Here is a 23,932-nt window from a genome sequence, read left to right as displayed (position 1 = left end):
CATGCATCTGAGCACAGGTTAGAGCGAAGTACCAGGATGGAACAACAGCTTTGAGCCATTCTTATAAAAGTGCCATTTCATCTCAAAAGATCCCTGACCCAGCAGTTCCTTTTCCAAACCTATCCTACAGAAATACACAGGCAGGCAAAGATGAGGTACAGCGAGGTTCAGGATGTACAGTGATGTACAGCTCTTTTTTTAACAGAAAAAGAGAAAAAGACAAAAAGAAACCTAAGCTTCTATCAGAGAGGACTGGTTAGGAAAAAAAAAAACAAAAACCTCTAATGGAATGTTCTCCTGCTGTTAAAAAGAACGAAGCAGATTTCTGTTTAGCCACAGAAAGATTTCTATAATTTGTGAGTAAAAAAAAGGAAGTTTTGTAATAAAATCCATAGTATGACCCTCTCTCTCTTTTTTAAATCAAACAAAGCATACTTATATGCGTATTTACATTTATACACTTGCACAGAAGAGAACAAAGTCTGAGAAGTTACTCACTAAACTAATAAGGGATTAGTTCCAAAGGGTGATTGATGGGCATCAATCTGACCACAGATTACCTGCTATACACCAGGCAAAGACATCATTCTTAAAACATGTATAATATCTTACATCAAAAACCAAGTACATTGTAAATGAAATGATATAATGTCTGGCTGTTGCTTCCAAGGTTGCAGGGGGTGGGGGGAGGTGGGGGAGTAGTGAGTTGGGGTATAGATTCAACAGGATTGGCTATGTGTTGAGAATTATTGAAGCTTAACGACAGTAAATATGGGTTTACTGTACTATTCTCTGTATGTCCAGATAGATTTGAAGTTTTCCATCATAAAAAACAAATTTTAAAGAAACCATTACAGTGCGTTTTAAGCAATAAAAAGAGTTGCTGGAATGAGACATTCTACAATTTAATCTGACCATAAATATTGTATAAAAACCAATCCAATCTTATTTGCTTGTATTTTGCTGAAGGAAAGCATTCTTACCAAGGCCGGATGGTAACAGGCTGGATATGTAGGCTTAGAGTCTGACTAGTAACTAAATTTAGGGGAAAAAATGAAAATACCATAAAGCAAAGGACTCTCTTTGGCTCGTGCTACCATGAATTAGCATAAATATTTTACCAGGGTGAAAAAACTGTGAAGAATCAGTAGATGCAGTTAATCAAATAAGAACGCACCTTTGTGATAGTTTAGGTGGGAAAAAATAATGTCATCCCGGAACCACACAAAAGCAGAGGACACAAGATGTACCATGGAGTAACTTGGACCTGGAGGGGTGACTGACAGCCCCCAACATAGACGGGCTAAGCTCCCGGTTGTCTTAACAGCATGCCAGTGGCTGGCACAGTGATGCCAGTGAGGAACGGGTGAGCCCTGTGAGGGGGAACGCATAGGTGCAAAGCCAGGAAAACGAGGGGGAAGCGCTTCATGGTGTCACCATGGAGGGCAGGAGCCAGACAGTTAAGAAGGCCTTAATAACAAGCTTGGGGGTACCTGGGTGGCTCAGTCGGTTAGGCGTCTGACTTTGGCTTAGGTCATGATCTTGGGGTTCATGAGTTCGAGCCCCACCTAGGACTCTGTGTTGACACCTCAGAGCCTGGAGCCTGCTTCGGGTTCTGTATCTCCCTCTCTGCCCCTCCCCCGCTCACACTCTGTCTCTTTCTCTCTCAAAAATAAACATGAAAAAATTTTGGAAAAAAACAACTAGCCTGGAGAAATAGGAAGAAAGTCACCCTAAGTAAAGAAACCGGGAGAAGGTTGGGGTAACCAAACACTGGCTTGGCGGCCTCCCTCTAGGGGTTGTTTACTGTGAGTTGATCAGCAGAAACGCTCAAAAGTTGGGCTCTGTGCTCGTGGCTGTGAAAGTCAAGGTGGCCGGCCAAGAAGTTTGCTTTGCCAAATGGAAAAGGACTAAAGTGGCATTAAAAGATATTTTGTGTCCTACCTAGAATTTAATCTTGGCGATCTTACAATCTCAATTATTTATAATTGTTCCTGTAATGTTCCATTTGCTTTGAAATGGATGTAAAGACCAGACCCGGCATGCCTAATTTCATCCCGAGCAGCTGCAGCACCAGCTCTCTGCTGTGGGCCTGCCTCGCAGCGTCCTGACCCACGGAGGAGGGGGCCGGAGGACGCCACTGGCTCATTTCTGGTGCTGCAGGTGCTGTTTAAGACCAATGCTCTCTTCTTGGTGAAGACACAAAGAGATTTTTGAGATAATCTATTCAAAGATGGAAGGGGGCCTTTTTCCTCTGTATTTTAACAACTATCCCTAATCCAGTTATACAGTGTGTTTAATTCAGAGCTCGTTACTTGTGAGAAGCAAAGATAAGGCGGCTGTGATAAACCCACAGAGGAGGGGGAGGGGGATTTTACCACCTTTCTTGCAGGTGGAATACTGCTGATGACCACACAGGCGATCTCACAGGGCGATGGACAGGACGCCAGGTGCTCACCGCATCTCTAAGACTGCCAGCTCTGCTCTGCCATCAGGACGCTCACATGTCCTGACATTAAACAACCGTGAGAGCTCTAGGCCCAGTTCTCTTGCTTCACGGAGGAAGAAAGTGAGGCCCAGAGCAAAGAGCTGACAGACTTGCATGCGGTCCTCCATTTACTAAGGGATGGATTCTGAATTCAGAGCCAAGCTTCATGACTCCCAAACCAGTGCTCCCTTCATTGTATCGCTCTTTTATGTGAGAAGGAAGACATTAAGTTCACTCACTCACACACACACACACACACACACACACACACCTCATGGTATAGTAGCTAAGCTGCTCTGGCTGGTAACTACCAATCGAGGACCAGCTGAGTTCTGGATAGAGGAGTACGTGTGCACGTGTGCTGGTGTGTTTGTGTTTTGTGGGAGCGCGCAAGGGACGCAGTGCAGAAAGCACTCTAGGATCCGGGAGACGGGAGCAGTGAAAACACTGAGAGCTTAGGCTACAGGATGAACAATGTTACAGTTCGTGGATTTTACTTTTCTTCACAAAGGCTCAGTTCCTTGAAATCAATGGGATGTGCAGTTTCTTTATTTAAGTGTGTTCCAGGACACAGAACTTGGGTCCTGGTGTCTGCAATCCGGGTTTCTACGCTGACCTTAGTTGAACTAAGTACTTAACCTCCCCAAGTCTGTCCCCTCACCGCCAATTTGGGAGAACAACGCCTGCCATATCTTTGTCACAGGTTTTCCTGAGGATCAGATATATTTGAAAGTGCTTTATAAACTATACAGTACATAATAAAGGTAAGGCATTACTCCTTCCAAAATCACTATATGGGAAAGACCACGTGGAATTGATCCTTAGGCAGGCTGGCTCTTAGTAAAAATGCCAACTTGGCCAGTGCTCTTTGGCCTGCCATCACCTACCCCTGCCCGTCCCTGATGCCCCGGGTCCTCCAGCTCCTCAGCGGGCACAGCTGCCAGGCAGGTGATGGAGGAAGCAGTTTTGGACCCCATCCAAATGACATCCTGAGGTCAGGCTGCCTGCCCTTCTAGATAACTCTAGATCCTCCACCGTGGTACCCTTCTCTGCTCCACACACTGGGTAGGTAACGGGGAACCAGAGCAGGACAGAAGAAACCGTGATCCCTGAGAAGCAAGGGAGGGTAGGAACAGAAGGTGCATGAGGATATGCCTTGACCTATATAAGGAAAGACAGGAGCACGAATGAGGTGGCACGTTGTGTTCACATCACCCGATTCGGATGCGTGGCGTGCAGGCGATGCTTACCACAGGCACGAGACTCTCTCTGTGACACCCCTGAGAAAATGCAACCAAATGGGTTTTGGCTTGGAATTCTCTCTGACAGCTTCGAGTCCATTAAAAGTACATTAAATGTCAGTGAGAATTTGCCACGGCATGTTGTTTTGCCAAGAGAAAAATTTGTTAAATCAGGACATACATTTAAAAATTCTCCACAAAATCATTTCAAGTAACTTACTTTCCATTTACTGCTATTTAAAATGGTGTAGACTTTGGGGAGAAATCACTTATGCAAACACACACACACATACACTTACTGTTCTTTTTCTTCTTTTCTTTTTAGTTTTGTATCTTGATGAGAACGTTTCATGTGGAAAAGTCAATGTAAATCACAGAACTATGGTCACAATATCAAAAGGAAGCTACTGTCTTGGAGTGGCTACTTTTTATTTTGCTATATATATTTTTGACCAAATGGTGCTGAGATCAGGATATGACCCTAAATTTACTTTCAATTAAAAAATTTTTTTTTAATATTTTTATTTTTGAGAGAGCAAGAGTGAGCAGGGGAGGGGCTGAGAGAGAGGGAGACAGAGGATCTGAAGCAGGCTCTGTGCTGACAGCACAGAGCCCTATGTGGGGCTTGAACCCATGAATCGTGAGATCATGACACAACCTGAAGTTGGATGCTTAATCAGCTAAGCCACCCAGATGCCCTGGATATGACCCTGATTTTACTTTATTTATTTAGTTTTTAAAGTATTTATTCATTTTTGAGAGAGAGAAAGAGAGAGAGCGAGCAAGTGAGCACGAGAGGGGGGGAAGGGCAGAGAGGGAGACAGAATCTGAAGCAGGCCCCAGGCTCTGAGCTGTCAGCACAGTGGGGCTCGAACTCATGAACTGCGAGATCATAACCTGAGCCGAAGTCGGACACTTAACCAACTGAGCCACCCAGGCTCAACACCCCAATCCTGATTTTACTTTAAAGAGAAAAGTGAAAAGGGGAAGACATTTGGAATTTACTGAGATTCATGACACCAGGCTTGGCATCATGTTTTATTTTATTTTGTTTCACTATTAGAACAATTCTGTCGGGGGGTATTTCTAGATGTGTTTGACAGACAAGGCTCAGAAACATCAGATGGTTCTGGAAAGACCACAAAGCTAACAAGGAACAGACATGGAGTCTAAATAAGAAGATGCTTTGCCTACAAGTCAACGGTGAAACAGAAGCAAACAGAAAGAAACCATTTGGATTTTTAAAGAGTTTGTTCTTGGCTGGGGGTGGAGTGGGGGGAGTGAGCACGAGGGCAGATGAATCAACGTTAGCCATGTGTTGATAACTGCTGAAGCCAAGTGAAGGGTTTCATTGTGCAGTTCTCTGTACCTTTGTCTGTTTGAAAATTTCCAAAAGCTAAGGTCAAATGAAACCAAAGACTTAAAAGACCTTGACAACGTAGAGAATATTACATACAAATAATCTGTTGTTTATAGAACAGGGATGGAGTTTTACGAAAACGAGAAAGAACGAATCTTCAGCTCCTAGAGACGTTTATCAAAATATACCTAGCTGGGCAGGCATCATACAGGACACGCAGCTTGACCTCGCTTCTCGGAAAAGCGATCATTCCACTGTGGGACCATGGGCTGCTTCTGAGGTACTAGTCGCTATTTGCATTATTTCTGCTCACTAGATTGAAGATTTATATCGCTGGATATCAGAAATGCTACTCAGGTTATTTTGTACCCAATTTATAAGCTTTTCTAACCTTATGAAGAACTATAAGAAGACCGTGAATCTTACAGGCTGGAGAGAGGATATTTTACTACAGGAAAAGTACTGCATTGCTTAACTTGAAAGGTTACCTTTCATTAAAACAGGGATAAACGCTTTTCTAGGAAGAAGAATAAATATGTAAAATCACCTCCATTGCTGTGGGCCATGGTCAGGGCTTCCAAAGAAGTTTCCGGAGTTACTTCTAGCTGGCAGATCATTACTTTGGCTCTGCTGATGGCCTTGGCTGCTTCCCTCAGGTCTTCAGTATTCAAAAGTAAATTCGCTCCGGCCACTATTATGATGATATTCTGGCCTATAAAGAATTCCTACATATTTATATTAAAATCCAAGCAAAGCCAAGCAATGATATTCTGCAATGTTACAATCCCTTACAAAGTCACTATGTTAAATGTGTTGTAAGTATTAATTTTAACATTTCTAGGCAATTTAGGTGAAGTTCTGTATTCCTACTGTATCTTTTTTTACACTATTCCTGCTCTGTAAGATCAATATTATTCTGATAATTTTGAAAAATCTAAAAAATATTTCCCCATTAATATTCTCATATACAAAGAATACTAGCTGGGAGGTGATATATAACATACTTAAAAATGGCTGGTACGATGTATGTGGTAAAGATTCTGAATCCTAGATGACAGATGTGGTAATGATGTGTATAAATAGGAATAAACTTGCCTAACACTAAAAACTAAGGCTCAATAGTATGCAGTCAGTTCATGTACATAACCTAGGGTATCTCTGAAAAGTGATTCTGAAGGTCAAAACATAGTTTATAATAGCTAACAGATGGAAAGCTATACCAGCTAAGGCAGAGAGAGGATATTTGGCCTATCCAGCACCAGATCAAACAGAAGCAGGGGTAAAGGATCTTGAATACTCATCACTTGGACCCACAGTCTATAATCCCACCTAAATGGGGAAGGACTGGGGGTGCATTTATGTTAGTGAACTCTCCAGAGCTGTGCTTTCCATGAGTGTAAGCCACAGGTGGCTGTTGAGCACTTGAAATGTGTCTTGTCTAAATTGACATGTGCTTCAACTGTACAATGAATAGCAGATTTTAAAGACTGAGTACAAAGACGAGAAGGTCAAATCTCTTATTACTTTTTAAGAACATTTTGATTCCATGTTGAAAAGATAATATTTGAGAGATATTGGGTTAAGCGAGTATATTAAGGTTAATCTTACCTGTTTCTTTTTACTTTTTATTTTGTAAAAAAAATTTTTTCTAATGTTTAGTTTTGAGAGAGAGAGACAGAGTGTGAGTGGGGGAGGGGCAGAGAGAAAGAAACACAGAATCCGAAGCAGGCTCCAGGCTCTGAGCTCTCAGCGCAGAGCCCAAAACAGGGCTTGAACCCACGAACTGTGAGATCATGACCCGAGCCGAAGTCGGACACTTAACTGACTGAGCCACCCAGGTGCCCCCTACTTTTAATTTTTTTTAAAGCTTATTTATTTACTTTTTGAGAGAGACAGAGACAGTGTGAGTGGGGGAGGGGCAGAGAGAGAGCACGAGAGAGAATCCCAGGCAGGCTCTGTGCTGTCAACACGGAGCCTGATGCAGGGCTTGAACTCACGAAACCCTGAGACCATGACCTGAGCCAAAACCGAGAGTTGGATGCTTAATCGACTGAGCCACCCAGGCACCCCTCTTTTTATTTCTTAAAATGTGCCTCATGGAAAACTTAAAATTATGTATGTGGCTTGCATTATATTTCTTTTGGACGGCACGGACCTAGAGAGATGAGTTGTAGCAGCCATTTCTTTGCACTCCAGGCTGCTCGTGCTGATCCTGTATAGACATGACCTAAAATTACCTCTGAACACAGAACACATGCTAGCCTATCATCTTACCACAGATGTGTCTGTTGGCCGCAAGGAGGACTTAAAAAAGTGGGGATGGTTCAGCATAAACCCAGTCTTGGGACTGGAAAAATTCAAAGTACCCACACACACTGAGAGACAACATATCTCCTTCCTTTTCTCCTTCGGTGACCTCATTCTCTCTGCTAGCACCAACTGCTGCTTCTGGGTTGCTGACTCCCAAATCTATGTTTCTGGCCTGGCCTTGGCTGATGAGCAGCAGGACTTAGGCTACAGCTGTCTGACAGACACTGCCATTTGGCTGGATCGTTCCGGCCTCAAACTCAACTTGTCAAGACTGCACTCCTGACTTCACCTTGCTATTCATTCCTTCACTTATGGGAGCCGACTGTCCCCTCTCTGGGTATTTGTGTTAGCTCCTCTAAGGCAATCTGTATCCTCAAGGGTATAACCGTATCCTATACACAAATCTGACAAGTTCTATCATAACAGGCACTCAATACGTCATATAAAACTGTATCTTTGTATGGGAAAGGCAGGAACTTGTTCCATGGATAGGCTAGAAATGGAACTCAAAGATATCCCTAGAACACAAAAGGGAGGTTTAAGACAGAGGTTTAAGACAGGCGGCAATAATTACTTAAGACGTAGCTTAAAGTAATGAACACAGGCTATTGTTAGAATGACAAATTTTATCTTCTTTAAGTGGGATACATTATCTTCTTTAAGTGGGATACATTTTTTCATTGTTATTGCAACTTGGGGATCACTGGAGTAGAGCTGAATATTCTGTATCTTCTGTGAGAAATGATTGTGTGAAACTATCCTACATCAAAGACCTAATTATGACAGGGGCCGGGCATGGGCCTGGGTGGCTCAGTCGGTTGAGTGGCTCTTGATCTCGGCTCAGGTCATGGTCTCACGGTTCATGAGATTGAGCCCCACAATGCGCTCTGGGCTAGCAGCAGGGAGCCTGCTTGGGATTCTCTCTCTCCCTCTCTCTACCCATCCCCGCTCCCAACCTTTCTTTCTCTCAAAGTAAATAAACTTTAAACAAAAAAAGGATGTTACTTTGACAAATCCTAATTTCACACAGTGCACACTGCCCGCAATGCACTAGGTTCTGTCCTAGGTGCCCCTTGGAATGCTGGGTCATTCTGAATTCAAGAATCTTATGCAGGTTTTTTTTATACTTAAAATAGTGGGAAGAAATTATGAAAACTTTACTTGAGGGTAAAGGGAAGTTACTGTTTTTAAAGACAAATGTTTCAACTGTCGCAAGGCCCTGTGACAGACAGACATGGTTGTATATATAGACTTTTAAGATTTGATTGCCGTTTAAAGAGCAGACAAAATTGAATGCTAATGATAAGTTGGAAGTAATTAGTTGCTGCCATTTGCTCAGTAAATATTCTATAAATATGATTCATTAACTTCCTTGTGCACCTATCTATTTACATTTATTTACCTAGTATAACTGAAATGATGGATGAATACTTAACTGCTTTTAGAGACAAATACCAATTCTGAGTTCACGTGAAGGGTAATGGGACATTATAGGATATAAATATTATTTTGAGGCAACTGTAACACTTCATATGTATTGGATGGACAATTTTATATTTAAATGATCAACCTGGGAAGTATAAATAAAGGGAAACACTCATTTTTTAAACTAGAAAGACCACACCTTAGGCCTTAGACTGGTGGGCATAGTAAGAAATCCATAGGATTAGAGTAAAAACTGATGCTTCTGTTCTAGTTCTGGACACGAACTGCTTCCTAAAATGACACTCTAATATGCGAAACACGTACCTTCATTATTGACAATTATAGAAGCAGTTCCTGTAGCAGCATCTTGAGTCTGATATGTAAATTCTAAAAGAAAAAAGAAATTACAATCATGTATATACAGCCTGGCACGGACAATCTATTTTAGCGATTTCAATGCACCACTAATCGCTGGAAAAGCTTTTTAACCTTTAGCCATCTGGGATGATAAAAGAAATAACTAATTACCGCTAATTTATACCCATCACCTATACAACAAGGAAGACAGAAGTCTTTACTTTGTCGCACCTTCATTCTGCATTAGTAACAACCCAGCAGACTCCCCCCCGCCACTGCCAAATCACCCAAATTACTCATAGCATATCCACATGCATTTTTCTAGACCACCATTTTTTTTTCTTCAGTGAAAGAAATGATAGGCTTCAGATGAGAGATTAAAGTCAAACCTATGCAATGCACTTGTTTGTGTTTCTTCATAAACTTTGTGTCTCATGAAGCATTATGGTCTGGAGCGTAAATGGAAATGTTGATCAGGCAGCCTCTGGCAGCGGCAAAAAGCCTTGAAATGGAGCCAAAGACCTGCATTCTACTCGTGGCTCTAGCTCCAACTAGCTGTGTGCTCTTGGACAAATTGAGAACTGATCTGGCCTTCGTTTCTCTTTTGTGCAACAATGGTATCGGCTTCAGTGGTTTCTAAGATCATTTCCAGCCATGACATTCAATGACCTTTCTCAAAATATCTTTTGTGAACGTAGCACCTGTTTTCTCTTGTCACCTGCTTTAGAAACATTTCCATGAGATGAAGGTTTGTAATCTCCTATCATTTTATTCCCATCTGGAGGAATGTACATGAAAGAATTAACCAAACGACATTTAAGCAAGATGAGACAGAGCTGTGCATAAAAATTCTCTGGCCACCAGAGGAGGATCTAATAATTCTATTCTATATTCAACTTTTCTTGTAACCAGATCCCAGAGGAAAGTCATAAAAACTAACTTTAAAAAAGATGAAATTTTACCTGTAGAAATATCATTCTGTTTTAAGTTTTCTATATAATCGTTGCCAAAAGAATCTTTGCCAACCTGTACCAAAGAAATGATGAATGTTAGATCTTTTACGTTTAGTAAAATGCTACAATGTAGTTTTTAGAATACTTAGCATTTTAAAAGGGCATATCTGCACAGTACTTTATAAACATTAGCTAATTAATCTTCTTAATGTAAGATGCTAGACTTGATTTCAGCCCAAATAATTGTTATATATTAATGTTCCACTTGCATCCAACCTAAAACGTGAAGCATTAAATGACTGTCCCAAGTTCAATCACTTTGCTCTCATTTGGATCTGTTCCTGTGGAAATCACCACTGTGCTGTCCACCATCAACGGCCCTCAATATTTATGAAGAATCTCAGTTGTTTGTACTTCACTATAAATGAGGGCATCTTTGTCATGACTTGCCTGGTGTTTTAGAGTCTTCTTTGACACGGGATGGGGGCAGAGAAGGGGGAATTTAAAAAGCTGTCGCCAACTTGGGTAACTTGGTGTAGTGAAAGTCTGTCGTTCTTGAGTCCCAGCATGCATTCTGCTAGTGATCCTTCAGTTTTTCCTTGGACACTCACTCCTCTTCCATTCATAGGCAACATAATTAGGGTGGCAGATTTGTTACAACCATTGATCCTATGTTGGCACATCATTATCACCCAAACTCCATAGTTTACATTAGGGTTCGCTCTGGTGTTGTACATTCTATGGGTTCTGACAAATGTATAGACACTTATCCACCATTACAATCTTATCCGGATGGATTCACTGCCCTGAAAACCTTTCGTGCTCTGCCTATTCATCCCTCTCTCCCTCCAAGTCCTTGGCAACCACTGATCTTTCTACTGTCTCCATAGTTTTGTCTGTTCCAGAATGCCGTATCATTGGAATCATATAATATGTAACCTTTTAAGACGGGCTTCTTTCACTTAGTAAATATATCTGAGTTTCCTGCATGTCTTTTTTATGGCTTGATCACTCGTTTCTTTTTAGTGCTGAAAAATATTCCATGGTATGGACGTTCTGCACTTTATCCATTCACCCACCGAAGGACATCTTGGGTTGCTTCCAAATTTTGGTAATTATAAATTTAGGCTCCTGTGAATATTCATGTGCAGGTTTTTGTGTGGATGCCCTCCTATTTTTATGATTTTAATTCCAGTATAGTTGACGTACAGTGTTATAGTTGTTTTCTCCTATTGTATTTTAAATTTTAATCAGCTGTCACCATTTAAGTATCAGGAGGCTTCACAAAAACAAGTTTCCAGGAGGTCCTGAAAATTCAGATGTTCTGGTAATGCTGGGCCCACATTCCTGCAAGGGAACCCAGCTGGATCTGCCCCAAAGGTGTGCCCATGCTGTCTAGTTGACCACAGCCCCTACCAGGCCTATTGCAATTTATGTTACCTTCTTGGCACCCGTAGGCTTTTAGGCTTCACTCCGGAACTACTTTTTTGTCCTGCAGGTGAGCACCGTGTCATTGGATCATGTATCTGTCTGGGTCTCAGCCACTCCTGGTGAGTTCTGCCTTTCCACAGAAAATTGTTCCCCTCTGGATATATCGATAGAAAGAAACCTAGGAGGTTACTTGGGTCAAGTTCCTCAATGAGTGAAGATACAATTTCCTGGTAAGATTCTGGATGGTCTAGATCAGGGGTTGGAAAATTTTTTTTTCCATAAAAGGCCAGATGGGTAATAGTTCGGACACTGTTGGTCAGACGGTCTCTTTTGCAGCGATTCAGCTCTGCTGTTGCAGTGTGAAAGCAGCCGAAGAAAATCTGTAAACAAATGGATGTAGCTGTGTTCCAGTAAAACTTTATAAAAACACATGGTAGGCAAGATTTGCTCCATGGGCGGTAGTTTGCTGACCCAATTTAAATGCCTCCTTCGAGAGCTTCTTTCTCAAAGAACACTTTTCCCTGTGCTTTTCTGGTAGAAATGCTGAGTAGGCAATAATCTCAAATAATATATAATAATTTCTTATGAGCAGCATTTCTGTCTCTACAAAGAAGAGTGTCCACTATAAAGCACTGCTGTGGGGGACAGTGCCCAGTGGAGGGAGGTCATTTGTCAAAGGTTTTCTTGGTGGGAGGCTGGCCATTTATCTACCAAAGCATCCCATTTCTTAGGTCAAAGATTCATACCAGAAACAAACTGTTTTCTCATCTGTTTTTAAACATTATTTAACTCTCTCCCATGGGCAATCAAGATGTGATATAGTTGGGAGGGACGCCTGGGTGGCTCAGTCGGTTAAGCATCTAACTCTTGATTTCAGCTCAGGTCATGATCTCACAGTTCATGGGATCGAGCCCTGCGTCAGGCCCTGTGTTGACCGTGCGGAGCCCGCTTGGGATTCTCTCTCTCCCTCTCTCTCTGCTCCTCCCTGCTCTCTGTCTCTAAAGATAAATAAACATTAAAAAAAAAGATGTGATATAGTTGGGGAAAGCATCACTACAAGAATATTGTAGGGATTAAAGGAAGGCCATTCCTCAGCATGTGGGGCCCGGTACAAATTAGAGCAAAGAAACTTCTTTCTCCCTTTCCTATCAGTTTAATACAGGCAAAATCTGTTTAAGGTGAACACCAAAGGCATGTCTGATAAATGGTGGTGATGATACAAACATTTGGAAGTGCAGTGATTAGGGAGAATTGTTGGAGAGGAGGAGGCAGCCCCAAAACACTTGGCTTTGCCTTCAAGAAACTGCTAATACTGCAGGGAAAAGAAGGCGTACAGAGACACCCGTCACACCAAGTGGAATATCAGGCGCATCCGAGGCATAATGAGGAAGGGATGGCCTGCTCAGACTTGCCGCAGTGGTATTTTAATGGCTGCAATAGCTGTCTTCTTCTGCTTGGGGAATCACCTGATGGCTGCGTCCCTTGCTGACGGTTATGGTTCCAGATTTATTCCAATAGTGACTTCCTGGCAAACCTGTTGGCTGGTGTTCTAAGCTCTACGTGAGAGGTGAAACAACATACTTTGCTTTTGCCTTCTTTGATATTCCCATGACAAAAAGAAAAATCTCGTAACTAAAAAATAATGGAAAAGTAACAGCACTGCTGAGGATTTACAGAAGTCAACCTTAGCCCCGTTAACTTTGCATCTGGGTTGTGGAGCTACATTACAAAGTAAAAGGAGTGATAAGAAGCCTGAGAACAGGAAGACGACCTTTGCACTTGTGTCATGGAAGTCAGAAGTGCCCTCACACCTCCTGTGTGGTTTTGGGCAAGGCACATTTTAAAAAAAAATGTTTATTTTTGAGAGAGAGAGAGAGAGAGAGAGAGAGAAACAGAGAGAGTGTGAGCTGGGTTGGGACAGCGAGAGGATGGAGGGGACAGAGGATCCAAAGTGGGCTGTGTGCTGACAGCAGAGAGCCCCATGCAGGACTCGAGCTCACGAATCATTGAGACCATGACCTGAGCAAAAGTTGGACGCTCAACTGACTTAGCCACCGAAGCGCCCCTGGGAAGGTTGCTTTTAACTGCCTCTTGGCCTCAGTTTCCTTATCTGGAAAGTCACAGCACCTGTGAGGATAAAATAACATGCATGAAGTGTGCTTAAAACCGTAAAGGATTAAATAATGGCTTGGTGCTATCACTGTCATTATCATTGTCATCGTCATCCTCATCATCACCATGGCAGTTACTGCTGCTACCAGGGCGGCTTCCCTTGCGGGGAGGGGCAGGGCTCCTGCTTCTTGGATTCAATCTTATAAACTACTTTCCTGTCCATCTGGTTCTCCCTGATGCTTCCAATTCTTCCTGTTGCTCCCTATTTTCAAACAGAAGAGCACTTGATCATGGAAGCAAGCCTGAGGGTGCATTAAAGTATTTAAAAAATAAGACTGTATTACTATTATTATAATAAAAACGTAACATCTCCATTAATGGTGTAACTAATGCTGTTTAATGTAACCATGTATCCTGCTGCTTCCACAAGAATAACAGAGCCAACTGGGAGGATGTCTGTGTCTTAGACATACATATTACATCGAAATGTAGACAAAAAGGCAACAGAGATCTGAGTCCTTTCTTTCTGCATTACAGAGTCACACAGATGCCTTGTGCTATGTAATACTTAAAGAACGCCATTTTCCCGATTTCCCCATCCTCGAACCTCTTACACAATCATTTATTCTGCTGGATTTCCTTTAAAAAAGGTGGAGCGAAGTGAACACTTTCCCATCCCCTGTGCTTACTTCTGACTCGAATGTAAGCCTCTTCCCCAGTCTCTGGACACTGATAACCAGGAGTCACAGGAACAGAACCCAAGCAGGTGTCCTGCAATGACTACCACTGACAGCTGAGTGAAGCTACCTTGAAAATCACAGTGAATGATGCAAAGGGAAGGTCCTTGAAATAAAAACGACATGAAATAATGTCATAAAGCAACCTTCATAGGTGTCTCTGGAGTCTTCCCTGTTTTCCCGGTCACATCTTGCTTATTAACCTGGCAAGAGAACTTGACATGTAAGTATCTTGGCTGTGAAGCAAAATAGTGCGTGTGGAAGTCAGGAAACTTGGAATCGAATTTCAGTTTCTGCCATTATCGAGCTAATTAAAATTCTTTATATTTTGCTGCAAATTGTTCCACCTGAGCTAGGTAGGGTGGGACGGGGTGAGTTCTCTCTGGCAAGTAGGAAACCGATAGTTCTCAGCCTTCGCTGTGCATCGGTAGCTCCCGAGGAGTTTATAGACATCCGGGTGCTCGGGTTACAGGCCACATCAATTGAACCAGGCCCTGTGCAGGTGAGACCGAGGCAGGTGCACCAGGTGACTGCAATGACTCCAGCCTCGGCCTGCTGGGAGAGTGTGCGTAAAGCTTTGCGTGGAAGAAATGAAAAGGGAGAGCACAGTCCTGCCTGGCGCTGGGGTGGGAAGTCCGCTAAGTGGGAACATGGAGGAGTGTCGCCTACAGAATCTGCTGGGGGCGAGGGGCCCATCAGGGTCCAACACTGGGATCAAGGTATTGTAAAGCTACAAAGATTGCTGCGCTTGTGTTTGCTGACTCTGGTCTCATTTTCACGTGGCTAGGCTCGCTCCCCCTTGCTTTGCTGGCTTCTCTTTCTAACACTCTTATTTGGCAAAAGTAGTTGGATTTCTCTGTTCTACAGAGTGGTCAGTAGAAAAGCACTGTTAACTTGGTATGATCATTTGTGTTAAAACACAAGGTGAATACAATTCAGTCATGTCTATTTCCTTGCCTTCTGAGAACTTGGAAGTCCTTTCCTCTCTCTACCTAATCAAACCTTACCTGTTTTTCAAGCACAACTTAAAGCCTACCTTCCCTATTCTAGCCCTTCTTAATGCTCTCATTTCCTAAACTCCTAGAGCATTCCTAATAGATACCATTAAACATTTAATTGAATATCATCTTATGTTGTTTGCCTAAACAATCTCCCTAAAGGTCTAGCCTTCCTAAAGCTTCTTGGAGACTCTAGCTTAGCAAGACTCAAGCCCTGTACGTGAAATGTGTTCATAAGTATTTGGTCATCTTAGTTGCCTGTTTATTTTCTTGGGCCTATTTTATCATTCTTAAAAATTTTTTTAATGTTGGTTTATTTTTGAGAGAGAGAGAGAGAGAGAGAGCAGGGGAGGGGTAGAGAGAGAGAGGAAGACACAGAATCCGAAGCAGGCTCTAGGCTCTGAGCTGTGAGCGCAGGCTGACAGTGGGGGAGGCTCAAACTCACGAACCGCAAGATCATGACCTGAGCCGAAGTCAGATGCTTAGCCAACTGAGCCACCCAGGCGCCCCTATCTTATCATTCTTAGAGGGATGTGACCACAGGCACTCAGACTCTCCTAGCAGTGGCTGCCAAAAGGGTCTATAGAAGGTTTTGCTCCTAAACAGCCCTCTTGAAGGCACTCCTACACTATCCTTTCAGATAGTAGCAGTGAAATACTTTCGGGTAAAAGGGTTCTGGGAAAACCACTTTTGGGTAGAAGGATTCTGGGAAAACCATAGTCTGAGGGAGCCTGTTCCAGGTGAAAGAAGCCAGGTCATTGGCAATTATGGACAACTACTTGCACTTATGCTAAGGCAACTCCTAGAACCCGAGGGACTCTTCAGGAAATCCCAGGCTTAGCTCTATCCTGAAGACTGTAGAGCAATGCAGCTGAATACAACTTTCTGCAAGGATGAAACGTTCTCTAACTGTGCTGCCCAAAACAGGCACTTGAAATGCAGCCAGTATGATTGAGCAACTCAATTTACACTTTTATTTTAATTACATTTAAATCTAGCTGCACGTGGCTAGTGGCTACCATCTTGGATAATGCAGCTATAGGGAGATGTAAATTAGAATCACGGAAAACAAAAGGGCTGGGTGTATCAGGAGCAAGAACATTTCCTCCAGCTAAGGCTACTGAGATATTTCCTTCACTCTTACCACTGAGAATGCTCTCTGCATTGAGGGAGAGCCAGTCATGGCTTCCATAGTTTAGAACCGGGACCTAATGCTGAGGAAAGTAACTTCAGTTAGCACTACATTTATAACAAACAAACATCCACGTTTCAAAATGGCTGAGAAATGGGCTTCTTGGAATCCTTGAATGGTAGAAAACATCTAGTAATTCTATCCATCAACACATAGTTGAGGAAAATAAAACCTAGAGGACCAAGATACCGTACTCAAGGTCACATGAAGTTGAATATTCTGCTAAGAAATTTATCACATATATTAAAACAGATTGCCAACTTTCAAAGGTAGAGTGCACAAAAACATAATTAACACTCAAATGAAGTTGAACACAATTTAATATTTGTGACTCAAGACATTCTGTGACATTTCAGTCCCAAAAGTCCTAATGAACAGCAGGTTAGGGATACTAACATGCATTTGTTGTCCTATGACAAAACCTGGCAGTTGCTTTTTTGAATAAGTCCCTCAGAATATTATTTTTTTTTAACTTGTTACTTGTGGCTTTGCCTAAAAGAGGAAAGAAGAATATATACGATTCCACTTGTTTAAGCTAGCTGGTGGTTTAAATCCTATCTAAATGGGTGTTTAGCTTCATAATGGCCCTTAACATACAAAATTAATGCTACAATCAGTATTGCGAGGCCTGCTTATCCAAGAGTGGAGGTGAGTTGGTGGTAACCCAATTATTTCTTCCATTCTTCCTATATGAGACACACATTATTTGGTTAGGGTCATAGGGTACCCTGTGTTTGGACATGTGGCCAAGCATTCCAATCAATATAACCATTAGTTCTAGCCAGTTGTCCTACAGCAGAGCTCAGGAAAGGATAAATTTCACTTCATTCCTGGAATGGGATTACTTGGAAATGGATGGTGACTAATTTTTGATCTTTGAAAACTAAATCTTACTGCACAGTTGACTGTCCCACAGTAATCTAACTGACAAGGCACCTTTTTGGTTAAGATGATGAGTACTCTAATATACTGCTTTTCAAACCATCTGTAGTGAAGGCTCAGTTTTTTTTTTCTTTTTTCATTTTCAATCCATTGTGGACTAATAATTCCATAATATAACAAATATATTTATATATTTACAAATAATATAACAAATATAACAAATAAATATATAACAAATAAAATATATATATAACAAATAAAAACAGAAAAAAATCCTACAAAATACAAGGCTTAATTTATTATTACTATTATATTCAACAGCTATAAAATTCCTCTGTAAAATTGCTATAAATATTTCTAATTGCTTATTCTCAATTTCTGTAATGTCCAGACCACTGACAGTTTGCAGAATGCCTGAGGGTCAGACCTTGAATGCGTGGCTCTAATATACTGCTTCTGTCACAGAGCTTAATATCTGCCCATTCCTCAGGGAAAACACACAGCTGTTTTTATTAGTTTTTTTTTCTTTTACCTTTTTATTTTCATTAAATTTTTTTTAATATTTATTTTCTTTTTGAGGGAGAGAGAGAGAGCGTGAGTTGGGGAGGGGCAGAGAGAGAGGGAGACACGGGATCTGAAGTAGGCTGTAGGCTCTGAGCTGTCAGCACAGAGCCCGATGTGGGGCTTGAACTCACAAACTGTGAGATCATGACCTGAACTGAAGTCAGCGCTCAACTGACTGAGCTACCCAGGTGCCCTGTCTTTTTTTTTTTTTTTAAGTAAGCTTTATGCCCAATGTGGGGCTTGAAGTCATGACACCAAGATCAAGAGTCACATGCTCTACCAAATGAGCCAGCCAGATGGACCTAGTGAGTTTTGATAATGTCATGTTTGAGGAAAGCAAGACCAGGGTCCTTGAGCGTCTTCCCAGTTGGCTGATTTGAGATCGGGGTTATTTGGGTCCTTGCCTGCTCAGGGTTCCTTTCCACCGCACAAGAAGCAGGGTCTTTGGGCTCATTCCAGGCAACCACAACTTGAACTCTTTATTCTCCCAAGGTCCTCCCTAGCAGCCAGTTTTGGATATCTAGAAACAACTTCCTCCTCCAACATTTATCTTCAATGGAATGGTGGAAGAGGAAACACAAAAATCAGGTATTATGAAAGGTATTCTAACAGACTCTTTGCCCTGCCAAGAAGACTTTCGTTTTCTATGATATCTGCCTAGAATTTTAATCTGAAAATATCATTTCCAGTTATCCTTTGACTGTGGCCTTGGGCCCACGACTCAGTTGAGTACTGACTGTACAACTCTTAACAACTTGAAGTGTTTCATTATTACACGTTGCCCTGGATACATATCGACGGACTCTTGCTTAACAGTCCTCATCACAGTATCTTGGCAAATAATTCCCCTGAGCTCAAAAGAAGATGTTTTGCATGTGCCATCAGTCTTACTTCACCAGAGCTTGAATTTTAGTTTGTTGCAGGGTAGTAGTAGGTAAGTTAATGTCGCTAAGAAAACTGTAGGAAATTTTCTACCTGTTTTTCTTTTGCTCCATCTGTTCATTTTTATCTGGAGTAATGTCATGATTTTGGTTTCCACTTGAAAGTCGTCATCTTTAAAAAACTGCTATACAGCAGGTTGGCTAATTTACTTAATAAGAAAATACTTCACCAATGGAAAAAAATATCAAGATTAATGGATAATGATACCTTCTACTATAAAAGATATTTTTCTTAAAAAAATTTTTTTTAATGTTTATTTTTGAGAGAGAGAGAGAGAGAGAGAGAGAGAGAGAGAGAGAGAGAGAGAGACAGACAGACAGACATAGCGTGAGTGGGGAAGCGGCACAGAGACAGGGAGGCACAGAATCTAAAGCAGGCTCCAGGCTCTGAGCTGTCAGCACAGAGCCTGATGTGGGGCTCGAATTCACGAACTGTGAGATTCTGACCTGAGCTGAAGTTGGACACTTAACCGACTGAGCCACCCAGGCGCACCAATTTTTCTTAAAAAAAATTTTTTTTAATGTTTGTTTATTTTTAAGAGAAAGAGCACGAGCAGGGGAGGGGCAGAGAGAGAGATGGAGACACAGAGACCAAAGCAGGCTTCAGGCTCTGAGCTGTCAGCACAGAGCTTGAGGAAGGGCTCAAACCCACAAGCTGTGAGATCATGACCTGAGTTGAAGTTGGATGCCCAACCAACTGAGCCACCCAGGCACCCCTAAGATATTTTTCTCTTTAACAGGTCTAAGAATACTGCAAAGTCAGTTAAGTGTCTGACTCTTGGTCTCAGCTCAGGTCTTGATCTCAGAGTTGTGAGTTCAAGCCCCACGTTGGGCTCCACGCTGGGCATGAAATCTACTTAAAAAAATGTCTATATCTATATATATATCTATATCCATATCTATACCTATATGAAATACATCACCTATCTATCTACATATATCTATAGACATCTACAGATATATAAAGAAGTCTAAGAACATTAAGCTAAAGAAATATGTGTCTAAAGGTTCCAGGTTATCTAAGCAAAGGCACCCCGTATGGGTTTTGGCTGAAGCCATGCTTTCTTATCCTCTCTGTACAGATACCCATGCTGAAGCCTTGCACGGGGCTGGACAGCAGATGACTGCATCAGGGGCACAGTAGATATAAAGCACTTTCCAAACTGCACAGGTGTTAACACAAACTGTCATACACGGACTGGAATAAAACAGCACCACTGCTTTATCAAACTCCTAACTGTAACATTTCCCCAAATACAGCCCTCTGCTGTCTATTCCTCTCACATCCACTCCTGATGGTTGCATGATTCACTTCCCAAGTTCACTTCCACAACTCAAATATTTCTATTTTGCGTTTCTCTTTGCCTCAAATTCAACAGACCCAAAATAACACCAATCTCAATCTTCGAGTTGGATGAGATCCCAGGGGACATCCAATTTTGACTTTCATGGCTACATGAATAGCATTTATGAAGCTTCCAAGAGGGGTTCTCTAATCTCTCCTTTTACGGCTCCGCTCTAGGGAACTCCTCTCTTCCCAGAGCAGCCATTTTTGGTACTTTGCTTCCCATACCCATTCTCTGTCCACGTTTTCCCAGCCAGGAAATATTGTCCTTTTTCCAGTTCCCAAGCCCCCGTTAAGTCAGCACCATCTGATGACTCCCCAAACCCTTCATTTCTAATCAAGTACAGGAGAGGTCAGGCCTACAGCTCCCTCTCCTCGCCTCACAATTCCTAGCATGTAATGGGTCATCAATAATTCATGGATGATTGACACTTAAAATCTATCAAGAGTTCAACCTTAGCAAACGAGGGTTTCTTACTTTGAATCTTGCGCTTCATGTGATGTTTTTGACCAAACAGCCAGATGAGAATTATATCGTGTTAATCATAAATTAGAAATAAAACTGCAATTCATTAGCAGATGAAATGGTAATTGCTTATCGTTTGTACATCATTTAAAGACTCCCATGGAGAGAAGAGTGCTGTGTGCACTGGGAAGTGACATTTCAGAGACATTTTGGTAAAAATGACCCAGCCTACAGGAGAGGGCTCATTCTTTTAAATTTCTCAGATTCCTCTTATCTTTTACTGTGTAGACCGAGGCTAGCTTTTCTAAAGTAAATTATCTTTTTTGTTACACCAGTGATGCAAGCACCTTAAAATTTCATTAAACATGCAAACATTGAACCTCTGGCAGCCAATTTTGTCTTATTTTCAAATAATTTCAGACAGATGGATAGAAATAGGGGATATTTTACATATCATTTCCTTATATTCCTGCAAAAAGAATTATGCCTAAAAATTAGTTATGGGTAGTTCAGTAAAGCCCAGATTCCTTTCTGATCCAAGGGCTAGCATTAGAAGAAATAACTTAAGAGCTATACGAGTGAATCACAAGTTATTACACCGACTTTCCAAGAGCTGTGTTGCAGCGAAAACTGCTAAAAGCAGGATTAACTTCTGTCGTTCAGAAGCTGGCATACAGAAACTCAGTGGGGCAGGCGAATTCCTCTCACTTCTCATCCTTCACTTGGAAGCCCAGCAAGTGAAAGACATGCATAATTAAGTTATTTGAGGACTGCTACTTCCCAGAGGACACACTGAGGTAGAAAGCAATCTAAAGGACAAGGAAGATTACCCTCTCCTATTTAAATCTTTAACAAGGAACTACCAAAAAAAAAAAAAAAAAAAAAAAGAACAAACCAGATACTCAAAAGCAAGTACATGTAAATGCATGTTTCCAGCAGCATATTCACAATAGTCAAGAGGTGGAAACAGCTCGTGTCCATCAACAGACAAATGGATAGACAGATAATGGTATGTACAATGGGATATTATTCCGCCACAAAAGGAAAAAAAAATAGTACATGCTATAAGGTAGATGGACTTTGAAATTATTACGTTAGGTGAAATAAGCCAGACACAAAATGTTGCGTATCCTAGGATTCCATTTCTAGGAAATATCCAAATAGATAAATCCACAGAGACAGATGGTGGTTGTGAGGGTCTGGGGGTGGGAGTGGGGTGGGGGGGGGGTATGGGGAGAAACTGCTTAATGGTAAGGAACTTTACTTTGGAATGATAGAATTGTTCTGGAACTAAAGAGAATAGCAGTTGTCCAACAACACTGGGAATGTACCAAATGGCACTGAATTGTTCACTTTCAAACAGTTAAAAAATAAAAACAACTCAAATCTTAAAAACAGACTCTTGCCTCTAGGAGCCTCTCCACTGTAGTCTACACTTACCTTGCATACCATGGATGTCTTTGCTCCGAGCCTAGCAGCTTGGACACACTGGTTGGCACCTTTCCCTCCAAAGCCAATAAAAAACTTATGTCCATGAATGGTTTCACCAGTTTTGGGCAAACGAGAAGTAAGGCTATCATAATTTAAAAAGAGAAGGAAAAAAAAGGCACATTGGTAACTGCAATCACTTTAAGTTCTTCAGAAGAGAGAAGGAAGGTTCTCTGAAGGAGCTCTAGTCTTAGTAATCAGAAGCAGAGATGATCTTTTCCTTTAAGGTAACATTCAGGGCGCCTGGGTGGCTCAGTCGGTTCGGTGTCTGACTTCAGCTCACGTCATGATCTCATGGTTCATGAGTTCAAGACCCACACTGGGTTCTCTGCTGTCAGCGCAGAGCCCGCTTCGGATCCTCTGTCTCCCTCTCTCCCTGTCCCTCCCCTGGCTTGCCCTCCCTCTGTCTTTCTCTCTCAAAAATAAACAAACAAAAAAAGCGATAGCACTCAATGGTTGGCATCACCTTCTAGAATGCATCTGCTGACGGGATTCTTTACTTCCCTACAGCCCCACAGCCACGCTACTGAAGCTCCACTTCAGATGACAGTTCCTAGTGTCTGTACTGCATCAGGGGTGTTCGTAGGTGCCTTTGTTTTCCATGATGGGGAGCTTTTGGAGGGAGGTAACTTCAGATTCCTGCTTCTCCGTGCCCCCAGCACAGACCTTAATTCACCATGGGACTTGATAAATGAGACCAAGTTAATGTGTGTTTCTGTACAGATTGATCTGGTCACTTTAACAAGAGGTAGGAAGTGTAGCAGGATTCTGGTACCCATGTTCAGGACCTACGGAGAAGGAGGAAGTTTCAATTCTAGGCACTAAGGAATCACACTTGTTTCCTTGCAGGTGGGGTGGGAGTGGGGCATTTCAGTGACAGGATCAGGTGTTAGCCCCAGTCCCTCCTGTTTACCGCCCATTTCATGTACTGACTCAAAAATAGCATCTATTAAAAAAAAACAAACAAAAAATGGAGTCTAAAGAACCTAGTTTAAAATTTTTACTATAGGAAATTTCAAACATACAAAACTAGAGATAACAGTATATTAACTTCTCTACCCCCATGCACTCATCACCCAGATTCAACTATTGTCAACTCCTAGCCAATCTTGTTTCCGTCTGCATTTTTAGGGACTTCTCCAAGAGCTAAGGATTTTTTTTACTGACCTGTTACTGCCTAATGAGGGTAGTACTAAAGGAGACAAAAAGTCAGGGTAAAAGGTTTTCTCCAGGATATGATTTTCGTAACATCAAAGTGGAAAATGTGAAGAAACAAATCTTTGAAGGACAGAAGACTTGAGAATGGAAAGAGCCCTTGGTATAAGGGCAAGTGAAGAAGATGGGCACCAGTGGCATGAGGACCGGGTGGCCACAGAGAAGTGGGCTAGACGGACCAGATGGGAGGATGGCAGGTGTGACCAAAAAGGTTAATTAGCTTTCGATGGGAAAGAAAGGCCAAGAGAGCAGTTCACGACAGCAAGTCAATTGAGAACCTACTCTGTCCTGGCAGATTTGCAATTTATATTCATTTCCCACCTAGGCTGTGATCTTTCTCAAACCAGTTCTTATTCCTAATTATAGAGTAACAGAACAATGCCAATTCCTACAGGTCACTAACAGCCTGTTTGCAATGGAATGACTG

The 23,932-nt window shown here is 41.9% G+C and overlaps 2 protein-coding genes across 8 annotated transcripts in view; one reads left to right on the top strand and one right to left on the bottom strand.

Moving 5' to 3' along the window:
* Positions 1 to 17,671, top strand: part of MRPL33 (mitochondrial ribosomal protein L33) — an 88,692-nt gene extending 71,021 nt beyond the window's left edge. Inside the window, exons 4-6 of one of the 2 annotated variants that reach the window (XM_053201075.1) lie at positions 5,206 to 5,369; positions 11,633 to 11,684; positions 12,443 to 17,671. In XM_053201075.1, coding sequence (XP_053057050.1) covers positions 5,206 to 5,369; positions 11,633 to 11,684; positions 12,443 to 12,567 — 341 coding nt within the window. In that variant the 3' untranslated portion in view covers positions 12,568 to 17,671. The remainder of the gene's footprint in view (positions 1 to 5,205; positions 5,370 to 11,632; positions 11,685 to 12,442) is intronic. The other variant, XM_053201076.1, reaches the window with a different exon arrangement.
* Positions 1 to 23,932, bottom strand: part of RBKS (ribokinase) — a 100,178-nt gene that overhangs the window by 60,773 nt on the left and 15,473 nt on the right. For all 6 annotated transcript variants that reach the window (XM_053201070.1, XM_053201071.1, XM_015064184.3 and 3 more), the window contains exons 2-5: positions 22,243 to 22,375; positions 10,144 to 10,207; positions 9,149 to 9,211; positions 5,637 to 5,801 (exon numbers count right to left, since the gene is read on the bottom strand). In XM_053201070.1, the coding sequence (XP_053057045.1) occupies positions 5,637 to 5,801; positions 9,149 to 9,211; positions 10,144 to 10,207; positions 22,243 to 22,375 (425 nt within the window). The remainder of the gene's footprint in view (positions 1 to 5,636; positions 5,802 to 9,148; positions 9,212 to 10,143; positions 10,208 to 22,242; positions 22,376 to 23,932) is intronic.

The sequence above is a fragment of the Acinonyx jubatus genome, chromosome A3 (genome assembly GCF_027475565.1).
Source record: "Acinonyx jubatus isolate Ajub_Pintada_27869175 chromosome A3, VMU_Ajub_asm_v1.0, whole genome shotgun sequence".
NCBI lineage: Eukaryota > Metazoa > Chordata > Mammalia > Carnivora > Felidae > Acinonyx > Acinonyx jubatus.
The sequence above is the reverse complement of the archived record's forward strand: the minus strand, read 5'-3'. Positions and strand labels throughout refer to the sequence as shown.